Raw genomic sequence first — 13,806 nt, 5'->3', positions numbered from 1 at the left:
AGACCCTAAATCCCACCTACCTGATCCTCCTGTGGGATCCTGTGATTCTCCTCTGTACAATCCTGGGAATACAGAGGACGGGGACATCTCTCTGGGGTATCTCTGTTACTGGGCCCATCTGTAGGAGACACACAGTGACTGAGTATAGTGCCCCATACCTGCTCTCCCCTGTACAATACATGACAGTCTCCTCTTACCTAGTGATGTGAGGGGCCGGTGATTCTCCATCATCATGTCCTTGTACAGACCCATGTGTTCCTCTATATACTGCCCGTCCTGCATGGAGACATAGACCGTGACATCCTGACACCTTATAGACACTGGACACAAACAGTGATACGGTCATCACCCAGACACATCCCCTGGTGTTACTGTATAATGCCCCATTCCCAGCAGTCACCTCTCCAGTCATCACCCAGACACAACCCCTGGTGTTACTGTATAATGTCCCATTCCCAGCAGTCACCTCTCCAGTCATCACCCAGACACGTCCCCTGGTGTTACTGTATAATGTCTCATTCCCGGCAGTCACGTCTCCAGTCATCACCCAGACACGTCCCCTGGTGTTACTGTATAATGCCCCATTCCCAGCAGTCACCTCTCCAGTCATAACCAGGAAAAGTCCCCTGGTGTTACTGTATAATGTCCCATTCCCAGAAGTCACCTTTCCAGTCATCACCCAGTGACATCCCATAGTGTTACTGTATAATGTCCCATTCCAAGCAGTCACCTCTCCAGTCATCACCCAGACATGTCCCCTGGTGTTACTGTATAATGTCCCCTTCCCAGCAGTCACCTATCCAGTCATCACCCAGACATATCCCCTGGCGTTACTGTATAATGTCCCATTCCCGGCAGTCACCACCCAGACACGTTCCCTGGTGTTACTGTATAATGCCCCATTCCCAGCTGTCACCACTCCAGTCATAACCAGGACACGTCCCCTGGTGTTATTGTATAATGTCCCATTCCCAGCAGTCACCTCTCCATTCATCACCCAGACACGTCCCCTGGTGTTACTGTATAATGTCCCATTCCCAGCAGTCACCTCTCCAGCCATCACCCAGACACGTCTCCTGGTGTTACTGTATAATGTCCCATTCCCAGCAGTCACCTCTCCAGTCATCACCCAGGCACTTCCCCTGGTGTTACTGTATAATGTCACATTCCCAGCAGTCACCTCTCCAGTCATCATCCAGACACGTCCCCAGGCGTTACTGTATAATGTCCCATTCCCAGCAGTCACCTCTCCAGTCATCACCCAGACACATCCCCTGGTGTTACTGTATAATGCCCCATTCCCAGCAGTCACCTCTCCAGTCATCACCCAGACACATTCCCTGGTGTTACTGTATAATGTCCCAATGCCAGCAGTCACCTCTCCAGTCATCACCCAGACACGTTCCCTGGTGTTACTGTATAATGTCCCATTCCCAGCAATCACCTCTCCAGTCATCACCTGGACATGTCCCCTGGTGTTACTGTATAATGTCCCATTCCCAGCAGCCACCTCTCCAGTCATCACCCAGACACGTCCCATGGTGTTACTGTATAATGTCCCATTCCCAACAGCCACCTCTCCAGTCATCACCCAGACATGTCCTACGGTGTTACTTTATAATGACCCATTCCCAGCAGTCACCTCTCCAGTCCTCACCCAGACACGTCCACTGGTGTTACTGTATAATGTCCCATTCCCAGCAGTCACCTCTCCAGTCATCATCCAGACACATCCCCTGGTGTTACTTTACAATGTCCCATTCCCAGCAGTCATCTCTCCAGTCATCACCCAGACACATCCCCTGGTGTTACTATATAATGCCCCATTCCCAGCAGTCACCTCTCCAGTCATCACCCAGACACGTCCCCTGGTGTTACTGTATAATGCCCCATTCCCAGCAGTCACCTCTCCAGTCATCACCCAGACACGTCCCCTGGTGTTACTGTATAATGCCCCATTCCCAGCAGTCACCTCTTCAGTCATCACCCAGACACATCCCCCGGTGTTACTGTATAACGTCCCATTCCCAGCAGTCACCTCTCCAGTCATCTCCCAGACACATCCCCTGGTGTTACTGTATAATGCCCCATTACCCAGCAGTCACCCCTCCAGTCATCACCCAGACACGTCCCCTGGTGTTACTGTATAATGTCCCATTCCCAGCAGTCACCTCTCCAGTCATCACCCAGACACGTCCCCTGGTGTTACTGTATAATGCCCCATTCCCAGCAGTCACCTCTCCAGTCATCACCCAGACACGTCCCCTGGTGTTACTGTATAATTTCCCATTCCCAGCAGTCACCTCTCCAGCCATCACCCAGACACGTCCCCTGGTGTTACTGTATAATGTCCCATTCCCAGCAGTCACCTCTCCAGTCATCACCCAGACACATCCCCTGGTGTTACTGTATAATATCCCATTCCCTGCAGTCACCTCTCCAGTCACCACCCAGACACATCCCCTGGTGTTACTGTATAATGTCCCAATCCCAACAGTCACCTCTCCAGTCATCACCCAGACACATCCCCTGGTGTTACTGTATAATGCCCCATTCCCAGCAGTTACCTCTCCAGTCATCACCCAGACACATCCCCTGGTGTTACTGTATAATGTCCCAATCCCAACAGTCACCTCTCCAGTCATCACCCAGACACATCCCCTGGTGTTACTGTATAACGTCCCATTCCCAGCAGTCACCTCTTCAGTCATCACCCAGACACATCCCCTGGTGTTACTGTATAATGCCCCATTCCCAGCAGTCACCTCTCCAGTCATCACCCAGACACATCCCCTGGTGTTACTGTATAATGTCACATTCCCAGCAGTCACCTCTCCAGTCAGCAGCTGAATGATCTTGTTGGTGAGTTCCTGGATCTTCTGGTCACTGTGTCACATGTATCAGTGAGTGAAGTGGAGGCACCGTGATTGGCCTCTGGGACCTTCTCAGTCCTCCTGTCACACGAGGATGGCTGCTGGGTGTCTCACACTCACCAGATGTCTTCTTCACACCTCTGTGAAATGGAAGAGACATAAATATCACTGTAAATACGCCCAAATCCCCTCACCTCCACAGTCATGTCTCTGTATTATTACAGTAGATAATAGGATTTTGGTACTTACCAGATAAATCCTTTTCTTTGAATCCACAGGTGGCACTGGAGTACTCTAGGGATATGGACGGTGCGATAGCAGGGATAGGCACATTTAAAAATGTAAATGTGTAACCCTCCTTCCCCTTCTATACTCCCAAGATGCCTTAGTGTTTTTTTGCTGAGCCGAATAGGAGCGACAGAGAGGACGAACAATGGAGAATTACATATAACATTATAACATAACAGACAAAGGTGACACAACAATAGATAACAATCACCTTACATTTGAATAAGTCAGTGAAATTGTGTTACCATAAGAACTATTGAACTTACCACCAGCCAGGAGAAACTGCTCTGGGTGGGCGTCCAGTGCCTCCTGTGGGTGCAAAGAAAAGGATTTATCTGACAAGTACCAAAATCTTGTTTTCTTTTTCATCCACTAGGGGTCACTGGAGTACCCTTGGGACGTACAAAAGTTTCCCCCTTCGGCGGGACAGCGGTTTGGCACCTGTAACACTAGACGGCCAAAGCTAGAAGCTGATGCCACAGAATTATCAAACTTGTAAAAGCGCACAAATGTGTGCACTGATAGCCATGTAACTGCACAGCAAGGTTGCGCCGTAGAAGCTCCACGACCTGCTGCCCATGACATTCCCACAGAACGCGTGGAATGTGCTAAAACAGATGCAGTCGGTGTTAGACTAGCATGAAAGTGCACCTGATGAATGGTCAGGTTAATCTATCTGGTGTTATGATTCCAGTACTCCTGACCGGAGGAGATCTCATGGCAATGGTCAGAGTACTGGAAGGGAATGCTGGTTATGGGAGCGGGAATAGAAAATAGCCCCTGGCGCCCTAACTCCGTTGTCTCGCCCGTGCTGTCAGAAATCCCCTGCGAGACTATGGTTGCTTGAGCTCATGGCAGCCGCGTTTGAAGGGCGGATTAAGTCTGCCCAACTCCGATGCCCCCTCAGGTCTTAATGGGAGACAAAGGGAAATCCGAGACAGGGTGATAACAAGGGGCCCTCTGACTAAACAACCAGGCCAGGGGCTACAAGCTAACTGACAAAACCTAAAGTATGTGCGGAAACCCGCCAGGGAAAAGAACAACCAAAATCCACTTGTCCAATACTCCTACCCGGCACCGCCGGATACCAGAGTGGACCTGTGGAAGCGGAACCCTCCGCAAAATGCACCAAAACATAAATAATAAATAATAAAGCGGACAAGCCGCAACACACGGCAAGGCCGTGACTCACGAACACCACTGGATGTTATAAGGTGATTAGTCAGGACTCCAGGAATTAGATGACAAACTTCCGAGTTCAGAGCTTCCAATACTGGAATGACCGGATACAGCAAGACTGGAACAGACTCTCAGCAAACAAAGACAGCATGCAGGAAGCTATTACCGGCGTCTGTGAGAAGCCCTGGGAGTGTATTAAACAAGGAGTCCTCCAATCAGCTGCCAAAAGGCTGATTAGAATAAATGCCATGCAGCTGCCTTGCTGCCCGGCCAGAGAGCAGGAGAAAACATTAACCCTTAAAGCCTAGCAACGGGGAACTCGGTCCGCCAGTGGCGTCCCCGTTGCTAGGGTCCGTGCGGCTCAGCGCGCCCGGCGTCCAGCGTTGCCAGGGAGCCGGCGGCTGTTCGCGTACGGCGTCCCTGGTTGCTAGGCGCCGGGACGCACCGACGAGCGGACCCCGGCGCCTAACAGTACCCCCCCTTGAGGAGGGGTCAAGGAACCCCTAAAGCCAGGCTTCCAAGGAAACTACCGAAAAAATGCCCTCTTGAGCCTTGGGGCATGAAGATCCTTATCCAGGACCCAGGACCTTTCCTCTGGACCATAACCTCTCCAGTGAACCAGAAAATAGAGCCGGCCCCTGGACAACTTGGAATCGAGAACCTTCTCCACCAGGAACTCCTGTTGCCCCTGTACATCCACTGGAGATCTTCCCTGAGAGATCTTCCGAGGAAATTTATTGGAAGAAATGTATGGCTTCAACAGGGAGCAATGAAACGTATTACCAATCCGGAGAGATTTTGGTAAACGTAACCGGAAAGCAACTGGGTTAACTTTTTTAATGATATGAAATGGTCCAATAAATTTGGATCCCAACCTAGCTGAAGATTGTCGAAGTCTAATGTTACGAGTCGACAACCATACCCTATCTCCCACCTTAAAACTGCAAGGACGTCGGAGCCGGTCAGAAAATTTTTTCTCTCGAAAGGCCGCTTTTCTGAGAGCAAGGTGCACTTTTTTCCAAATGGCTCTGAGATGGGAGGTTAAGGTTAGCGAGGAAACTGAGGAATGTTGAAAAAAAGAATTAGCTCTGGGGTGAAAACCAAAAACTGAAAAGAATGGAGACACGTTGGTGGAGGAATGACAAGAATTATTGTAAGCAAACTCCGCCAATGGAAGAAACTCGGACCAATCATTCTGGAGTTTAGCTGAATACAAACGCAAATACTGTTTCAATGATTGGTTAACTCGCTCGGTTTGCCCGTTGGACTGTGGGTGGTAACCAGATGTTAATGATAATCTCATCTTTAATGAAGCACAGAAACACTTCCAGAATTGTGCAATGAATTGTGGACCCCGATCAGAAACAATATCAGTGGGCAACCCATGAAGTCTGAAAACATGGCGGAGAAACAACACTGCCAATCCTTGGGCAGATGGCAGTCGGGGAAGGGCAATGAAATGAGCCATCTTGCTAAAACGGTCTACTACCACCTAAATGACTCTGCATCCAGCTGAAAGGAGAAGGTCCACCACAAAATCCATGGAAATATGAGACCATGGCCTGAGAGGGACATTCAAGGGCATAAGTTGCCCGATAGGCAAGGAACGGGGAACCTTATGCTGTGCACAAACCTGACATGAAGAAACAAACTCCTTAACGTCTTTAGAAAGACCAGGCCACCATACTGAGCGGGAGACTAACTCCAATGTCTTAGAGATCCCCGGATGCCCGGAAACTTTGTTATCATGGAACTCAGTCAAAACAGTAGCTCTCAAGAACTCAGGGACGTAAAGACGACCAGCAGGAGTATTTCCAGGAGCTTGGTGTTGAAGCTGTTTTAACTGGGTAAATAAATCTTGTGTGAGGCCTGCCCAAATGACTGAAGATGGAAGTATGGGAGTAACAGGACTGTTATCATGAACCGGAAGAAAACTGCGTGACAGAGCATCTGCCTTGGTATTCTTGGAACCTGGCCTGAAAGTTATAATAAATTTGAAACGAGTAAAGAACAAAGCCCAACGAGCCTGCCGGGCATTCAGCCGCTTAGCTGATTCGATGTATTGCAGATTCTTATGGTTAGTCAATACTGAAATGGTATGTGTTGCTCCCTCAAGCCAATGCCTCCACTCCTCGATAGCCCATTTAATAGCCAGTAACTCCCGGTTACCAACATCGTAGTTGGATTCAGCGGATGAGAATTTCCTGGACATAAAAGGCACAAGGATGTAGTTCCAGAGTGTCCGGATCCTTCTGAGATAGGATAGCCCCCACTCCAACCTCCGAGGCATCAACCTCAACAATGAAGGGCAATTCTGGGTTGGGATGTCTGAGGACTGGAGCTGAGACAAAAGCTTGTTTCAAGGCCTGAAAGGATAACTCGGCTTCATGTGACCAGTTGGTAGGATCTGCTCCCTTCTTAGTCAGTGCAACAATGGGAGCACCCAGGTCGGAAAAAGAATGAATAAATCTTCTATAATAATTCGCAAACCCTAAAAAGTGCTGAATTGCTTTTAAGTTGGTGGGTTGCGCCCAGCTAAGGATGGCTTGGAGCTTCTTAGGTTCCATGCAGAATCCCCGAGGGGAAATAATGTACCCTAAAAAGGATACCTCCGTGACATGAAACTCACACTTCTCCAGCTTGGCATATAGATGATTTTCACGTAATTTTTGAAGAACCTGACGCACCTGGGTAACATGTTGTTCAATTGATTCAGAATAGATCAGGATGTCGTCTAAGTAAACGACCACGAATCTTCCTAGAAAATCACGGAGCACATCGTTAATGAGATCCTGGAATACTGCCGGAGCGTTAGACAAGCCGAACGGCATCACCAGATACTCGTAGTGACCCGACTGAGTACTGAAAGCCGTCTTCCACTCATCTCCCGACTTGATTCGGATGAGGTTATACGCTCCCCTCAGGTCAATTTTAGAAAAAATCACAGCCGAACGCAGCTGATCAAAGAGGACAGAAATCAGCGGCAGAGGGTAAGTATTTTTAACTGAGATCTTATTCAGGGCTCTAAAGTCAATGCAAGGTCTGAGTGATCCGTCTTTTTTCTCTACAAAGAAGAAGCCTGCACTTAAAGGGGATTTAGATGGCCTGATAAATCCTTTCCCTAGGCTCTCCTTAACATACTCATTCATGGCCGCAGTTTCTGGCCCGGATAATGCATATAACCTTCCCTTTGGCAATGTGGCACCAGGAATTAGCTCAATAGCACAATCATAAGGCCGATGGGGAGGCAGAATGTCCGCATTGCCCTTGGAAAACACATCAACAAAGTCCTGGTATTCAACGGGAATGAGTTCGGGAATGGCAGCAGCTATTCTGACGGGAAACGTAATACATTCCTTATTACAGATGGTACCCCATTGTGAAATCTCCCCCGACTGCCAATCAATGGTGGGATTATGAAAGGCCAGCCAAGGGTGACCCAGAACCACTGGAACTGCTGGGCAATGGGTAAGGAAAAACTCGATCTTTTCGGAATGAAGAGCTCCTACCGTAAGTAGTACAGGGGGTGTACAGAGGGAAATAACCCCATTGGACAAGGGACTCCCATCTAAACCATGCATGGTGATACACCTACTCAAGGCTAACTGAGGAATACCTAAGGCCTTGGCCCACGTTAAGTCCATAAAGTTCCCTGCAGGTCCACTGTCAACAAAAGCCGACACCGAGGAACAGAGGCTGCCAAAGGAAACTTTAGCTGGGACTAAAAGGGAGTTCTTCGAGGAGATAAGCTGCAGACCAAAGTGAACCCCCTCACAATTCACTTGGTCGAGGCGTTTTCCTGACTTGATCGGACAATTACGGGCAAAATGTCCCTTACCCCCACAGTACAAACAAAGACCAGAGTTTTGCCTTCTGGCTCTTTCTTCTGGAGACAGCCGGGAGAGACCCATCTGCATGGGCTTCTCTACGTCCTCAGGAATGGAAAATACACATGGAGTAGACCTGACAGGTGCTCCTTTTTCAGCCCTCCGCTCTCTGAGACGACGATCAATCTTAATAGAAAGCTCCATGAGTTTATCGAGAGTCTCAGGAGCGGGATACTGAAGGAGACTGTCTTTTATAGACTCTGATAAGCCGAGGCGAAACTGACTGCGCAGGGCTGGGTCATTCTAGCCACAGTCGTTCGACCAACGGTGAAACTCTGTACAAAAAACTTCTGCAGGATTTCTACCCTGTCTGAGAGTGCGTAACTGACTCTCAGCGGATGCCTCTCTATCAGGGTCATCATACAAAAGCCCTAAAGACCCAAAAAAGGCGTCTACTGATGACAACGCCGGATCCTCTACTTTTAAACCGAATGCCCAGGTCTGAGGATCTCGCTGGAGCAAAGAAATAATAATTCCGACCCGCTGAGATTCAGTACCTGAGGAGATCGGTCTTAACCGAAAATAAAGTTTACAGGATTCTTTAAAATTAAAAAACTCCTTCCTATCACCAGAAAAACGGTCAGGCAAGTGCATTTTTGGTTCAGGGACTACCCTCGGGGAAGTTCGTAAAAGATCTTCCTGCGACTTCACCCGAAGGGAAAGATCCTGAAACATCTGAGTAAGTTCTTGAATCTGGCTGACTAGGAGCTGACCAGGATTTGGCCCTAAGCCTGTGGGATTCATGAGGCCGATAACTCTTACAAAACTGAATAAGGAAAAAATTAAACCCAGTTTAATTTTAGGTTTTGGTTTGGCCGGTAATAATGTTATGATTCCAGTACTCCTGACCGGAGGAGATCTCATGGCAATGGTCAGAGTACTGGAAGGGAATGCTGGTTATGGGAGCGGGAATAGAAAATAGCCCCATGCGCCCTAACTCCGTTGTCTCGCCCGTGCTGTCAGAAATCCCCTGCGAGACTATGGTTGCTTGAGCTCATGGCAGCCGCGTTTGAAGGGCGGATTAAGTCTGCCCAACTCCGATGCCCCCTCAGGTCTTAATGGGAGACAAAGGGAAATCCGAGACAGGGTGATAACAAGGGGCCCTCTGACTAAACAACCAGGCCAGGGGCTACAAGCTAACTGACAAAACCTAAAGTATGTGCGGAAACCCGCCAGGGAAAAGAACAACCAAAATCCACTTGTCCAATACTCCTACCCGGCACCGCCGGATACCAGAGTGGACCTGTGGAAGCGGAACCCTCCGCAAAATGCACCAAAACATAAATAATAAATAATAAAGCGGACAAGCCGCAACACACGGCAAGGCCGTGACTCACGAACACCACTGGATGTTATAAGGTGATTAGTCAGGACTCCAGGAATTAGATGACAAACTTCCGAGTTCAGAGCTTCCAATACTGGAATGACCGGATACAGCAAGACTGGAACAGACTCTCAGCAAACAAAGACAGCATGCAGGAAGCTATTACCGGCGTCTGTGAGAAGCCCTGGGAGTGTATTAAACAAGGAGTCCTCCAATCAGCTGCCAAAAGGCTGATTAGAATAAATGCCATGCAGCTGCCTTGCTGCCCGGCCAGAGAGCAGGAGAAAACATTAACCCTTAAAGCCTAGCAACGGGGAACTCGGTCCGCCAGTGGCGTCCCCGTTGCTAGGGTCCGTGCGGCTCAGCGCGCCCGGCGTCCAGCGTTGCCAGGGAGCCGGCGGCTGTTCGCGTACGGCGTCCCTGGTTGCTAGGCGCCGGGCCGCACCGACGAGCGGACCCCGGCGCCTAACATCTGGCCAAGGTCTGTTTGGAAGCTGCCCAACCTATCTTGACTTCATCATAGAGAACAAAGTATCCGATATACGTACTTTTAATGTTCGGGCTACATAAACGCGGAGTGTGCGTACCACATCCAAAGTAGCCGGAGTACCTGAATTTTCTGAAAAACAGGAACTACGATTGGTTGATTGATGTGAAAGAAGATACAACCTGCGGTAGAAAAGCGGGATTTGTCCAAAGGTCCGGTCTGTCAGTATGAAATACCAGATACAGTGGCTTGCATGACAAGGCACCCAATTGTGCAACACACCTTGCCGAAGCTAAGGCTAGGAGAAACAAGGTTTTCCAAGTTCTAAACTTAACATCCACATGTTGCAAGGGTTCAAAACGTGACTGCAAAACCATGCAAAATTATATTCACGTCCATGGAGCCGTAGGTGGTGTGAGGGGAGGTTATACTGAGGACACCTTGCAGAAAATTGTGAACTGTTGGCAAAGAGCCAAACACCTTTGAAAGAAAACTGACAAGGCAGAGACCTGCACCGTTAGTGTCGCTAAACGCAGTCCTCCATCTAACCCCGTCTGTAAAAAGAGCAAAAGATGGGATAACTTGAAAGAATATGTCAGAAACATCCTAGCTTCACACCAACCACTCGCCAAATCCTGTGATAATGAGCTGCTGAAACTGGCTTCCTAGCACGTAACGTGGTTGGTATAACCAACTGTGGAATGCCCTCTCGTCTTGAGAGTGGTCTCAACAGCCACCCCGTAAAAAGCAGCCACGCTAAATCAGGGTAAAGGAACGACCCCTGCTGTAGTAGGTCTGGACGTAGCGGAATCAGCCAGGGATCGTCTGCGAGTAGACCATGGAGATTCAAGAACCACACTCTCCGAGGCCAACGAGGCGCCACTAGTATGACAGTCGTGGACTCTCGTTTGATCCGCTTTAGCAACCGAGGAAGCAGCGGAAACAGAAATAGATACACTAGGCTGTATGGCCACGTAACTGTCTGATGATTATGGCGAGAAGCCATTAGATCCATCTTTGGGTAACTCCAGCGCTGGACTAACATCTGGAACATCTTCTGGAGGAAAATCTTGATGACTGAGACAATCTGCCTCCCAGTTGTGCACTCCCGGAATGAAGACCGCCAACAATATCACATGGTGATGTTTGGCCCAATTGAGGATTCGAGCAATTTCTTGCATGGCCATGCGACTTTGAGTCCCTCCTGGTTTGTTGATGTATGCGACTTCCGTCGCGTTGTCCGTCTGAACCTGAACAGTCTGAGACAGGAGCAAGTGAACTGCCTGACGCAGAGCGTTGTAAATTGCCCTGAGTTCCAGGACGCTGATTGACGGTAATCTGTCTCGGTCTGAACATAGACCCTGAAACTGACAATGTTGGACCACTGCTCCCCAACCTTTGAGACTTGCGTCCGTCATCAGAATTATCCAATTCCAGACTCCAAACCTTTTTCCCGCAGTGAGATTGTGTATGTGGAGCCACAAGAGTATTGATACTCTGGCCCTGGAGACAAGCACACCATCTGATGAGTTTGTAGACAAGAGCCGGATCACTATGCGAGAAGATCCAGTTGAACGGGACATGAGTGAAATCTTCCGAACTGGAGTGTTTTGAAAGATGCCCCCATCTGTCTTAACAGTCGAATGCACAAATGCACAGAGACTGTCCATGGTTTGAGCACTGGCAGTACTAGATGATGAATAGCATGTACTTAATGTTGTGGAAGATAAATGCCTTGATCCACCGTAATCAGAATCATTCCTAAAATGGAATTCTTTGACACAGGAAGCGACTCGATTTTTTTTTTAAAGTTGACAATCCATCCGTACTGAACTAGTAGACTTTACAACAGTAAGGCATGTTTATGAAGTATTTGTTGAGATGAAGCCTTGATGAGAAGGTCATCTAAGTATGGAACGATTATCACTCCCAGGGATCTGAGATGAACTATCATCACAGACATCATCTTTGTGAATACCGAGGCGCTTGTTGAACTGCAAACTTAAGTACGCCTGATGCGGTGGCCAAATTGGAATGTGTAAGTATGCATCCTTGAGATCCCGCAAAATCATGAATTGCTGTGGTCCTAAACCTGCAATCACTGACCGTAGGGATTCCATCTTGAATGTGTAGTAAGTGACGTACCGATTGAACCCCCTTAGGTTCCATATCGGTGTGACCGAGCCATCCGGCTTTGGCACTACAAAAAGATTGGAATAAAACCTTGTTGGTGTACTGAAACCTGAACCAAAACTGCTGAATGTACGAGAGACTGAATAGTGGCCTGCAGACCTGCTCACTTGTTTGCTGACACAGGCAGACCCGTCTTGAAAAACCGCATCGGTGGTAGACAATAAAACTAAATTTTGAAACCTTTGAAAACAAAATTGCCGATCCACCCGTCTGTGATGTCTGAAACCACGCGAAGTGAAACGTCTGAAGGTGTGCTCCCACAACTGAAGAGCCAAGATGGGCTGGGAGCACGTCATGCCACTGGCTTGTCAACGGCCTTTGTGTCCTGACGACGGTTTGTGGTTTGTTGAAAACCACGTCCCTCTGCATGGTTGTTCCTCTAGCCCACCCCACCCCTAATGTTGAGCATGCATACAAATGTCTTTTGTGTCGTCACGTTGGGCAGTCCGATCACTCATCACTCTGGTTAATTCCCAGGTATTTGTCGGTATTAGGGAGGGATTAACCAATTACTAAGGAAGTTGAGGTCTGGCCAGAGGGAGCTTTATTAAGTTTGCAGGGTTGCTTTGAGTGTATTGATTGGGATCAGTTTATTGAGGAGGCTACTGGGGATTTAGGTGTTGATAACGATCGTTGGGCATCAATGGTGTCATTGTATAGTAATTGTTGCATAGAAAGTGTTACTAAGAGGAAGTTAGCTTGTACCTTCCCAAATGACAAACCTTGGATGAACAGTGAGGTTCGTACCTTATTGAGAGCTAGGGATAGGGCGTTTAGAGTAAAAGACAAATTAGCTTATATGATTTCCTGGTTTAATTTAAAAAAGGGTATTCGTCTTGCTAAGGAAGCTTACTCGAGTAAGATTGAAAACCATTTTAAAGAATCGGGTGATGCAAGAACGATGTGGAGAGGAATTAAATACATCTCTGATTATAAAAGTTCTACTTCTGTCAGGATGGGCGGTCCTTCGTCTGCTGAGCTAAATCACTTTTATGCACGTTTTGAAGAGGTTGACTCTTCTACAGGTAACTCTTTTAGATTCCATTCAGATCGTTTTTTGACCCTGACTGAAGTTGAGGTTAGGGATTGTGTCACCAGAACGAACGTAAGGAAGGCTCCTGGCCCGGATTGTATTTCAGGCAGAGTATTAGGGGCATGTGCTGAGCAGTTGGCAGGCATTTTTACAAAGATTTAAAACTTTTCCCTGAGTCAATGCACTGTTCCACGGTGCTTCAAAACTTCAATAATTGTTCCAATTCCTAAGTCTGCGTCGGTCATTGGTCTGAACGACTATAGGCCGATTGCTCTCACTTCATTGATTATGAAATGTTTTGAGAGAATTGTTTTGGTCCATCCATTGGGATTTGACCCTAATCAGTTTGCCTATCGGTCGAACAGATCAACTGAGGACGCAGCTCTTATGGTGCTTAGTAGAGTACTTTGTCATCTTGAAAATAGAGACACCTATGCTAGATTGTTATTTGTGGATTATAGTTCCGCCTTTAACACGGTAGTGCCGGCGGTGTTAGTAAAAAAGCTTTTGCGTATCGGATATGATGCGGCCATATGTCATTG

General features: G+C 48.1%; 1 protein-coding gene across 1 annotated transcript in view; it reads right to left on the bottom strand.

Annotated features, from left to right (window-relative positions):
- The window catches only part of LOC134984432 (zinc finger protein ZFP2-like), a 28,980-nt gene that overhangs the window by 12,905 nt on the left and 2,269 nt on the right, over positions 1-13,806 (bottom strand). Inside the window, exons 3-4 of the mRNA XM_063950013.1 lie at positions 198-320; positions 21-118 (exon numbers count right to left, since the gene is read on the bottom strand). Of these exons, the coding sequence (XP_063806083.1) occupies positions 21-118; positions 198-320 (221 nt within the window). The remainder of the gene's footprint in view (positions 1-20; positions 119-197; positions 321-13,806) is intronic.

This window comes from Pseudophryne corroboree (genome assembly GCF_028390025.1).
Source record: "Pseudophryne corroboree isolate aPseCor3 chromosome 3 unlocalized genomic scaffold, aPseCor3.hap2 SUPER_3_unloc_54, whole genome shotgun sequence".
NCBI lineage: Eukaryota > Metazoa > Chordata > Amphibia > Anura > Myobatrachidae > Pseudophryne > Pseudophryne corroboree.
This window is presented reverse-complemented; position numbering and strand designations above follow the sequence as displayed.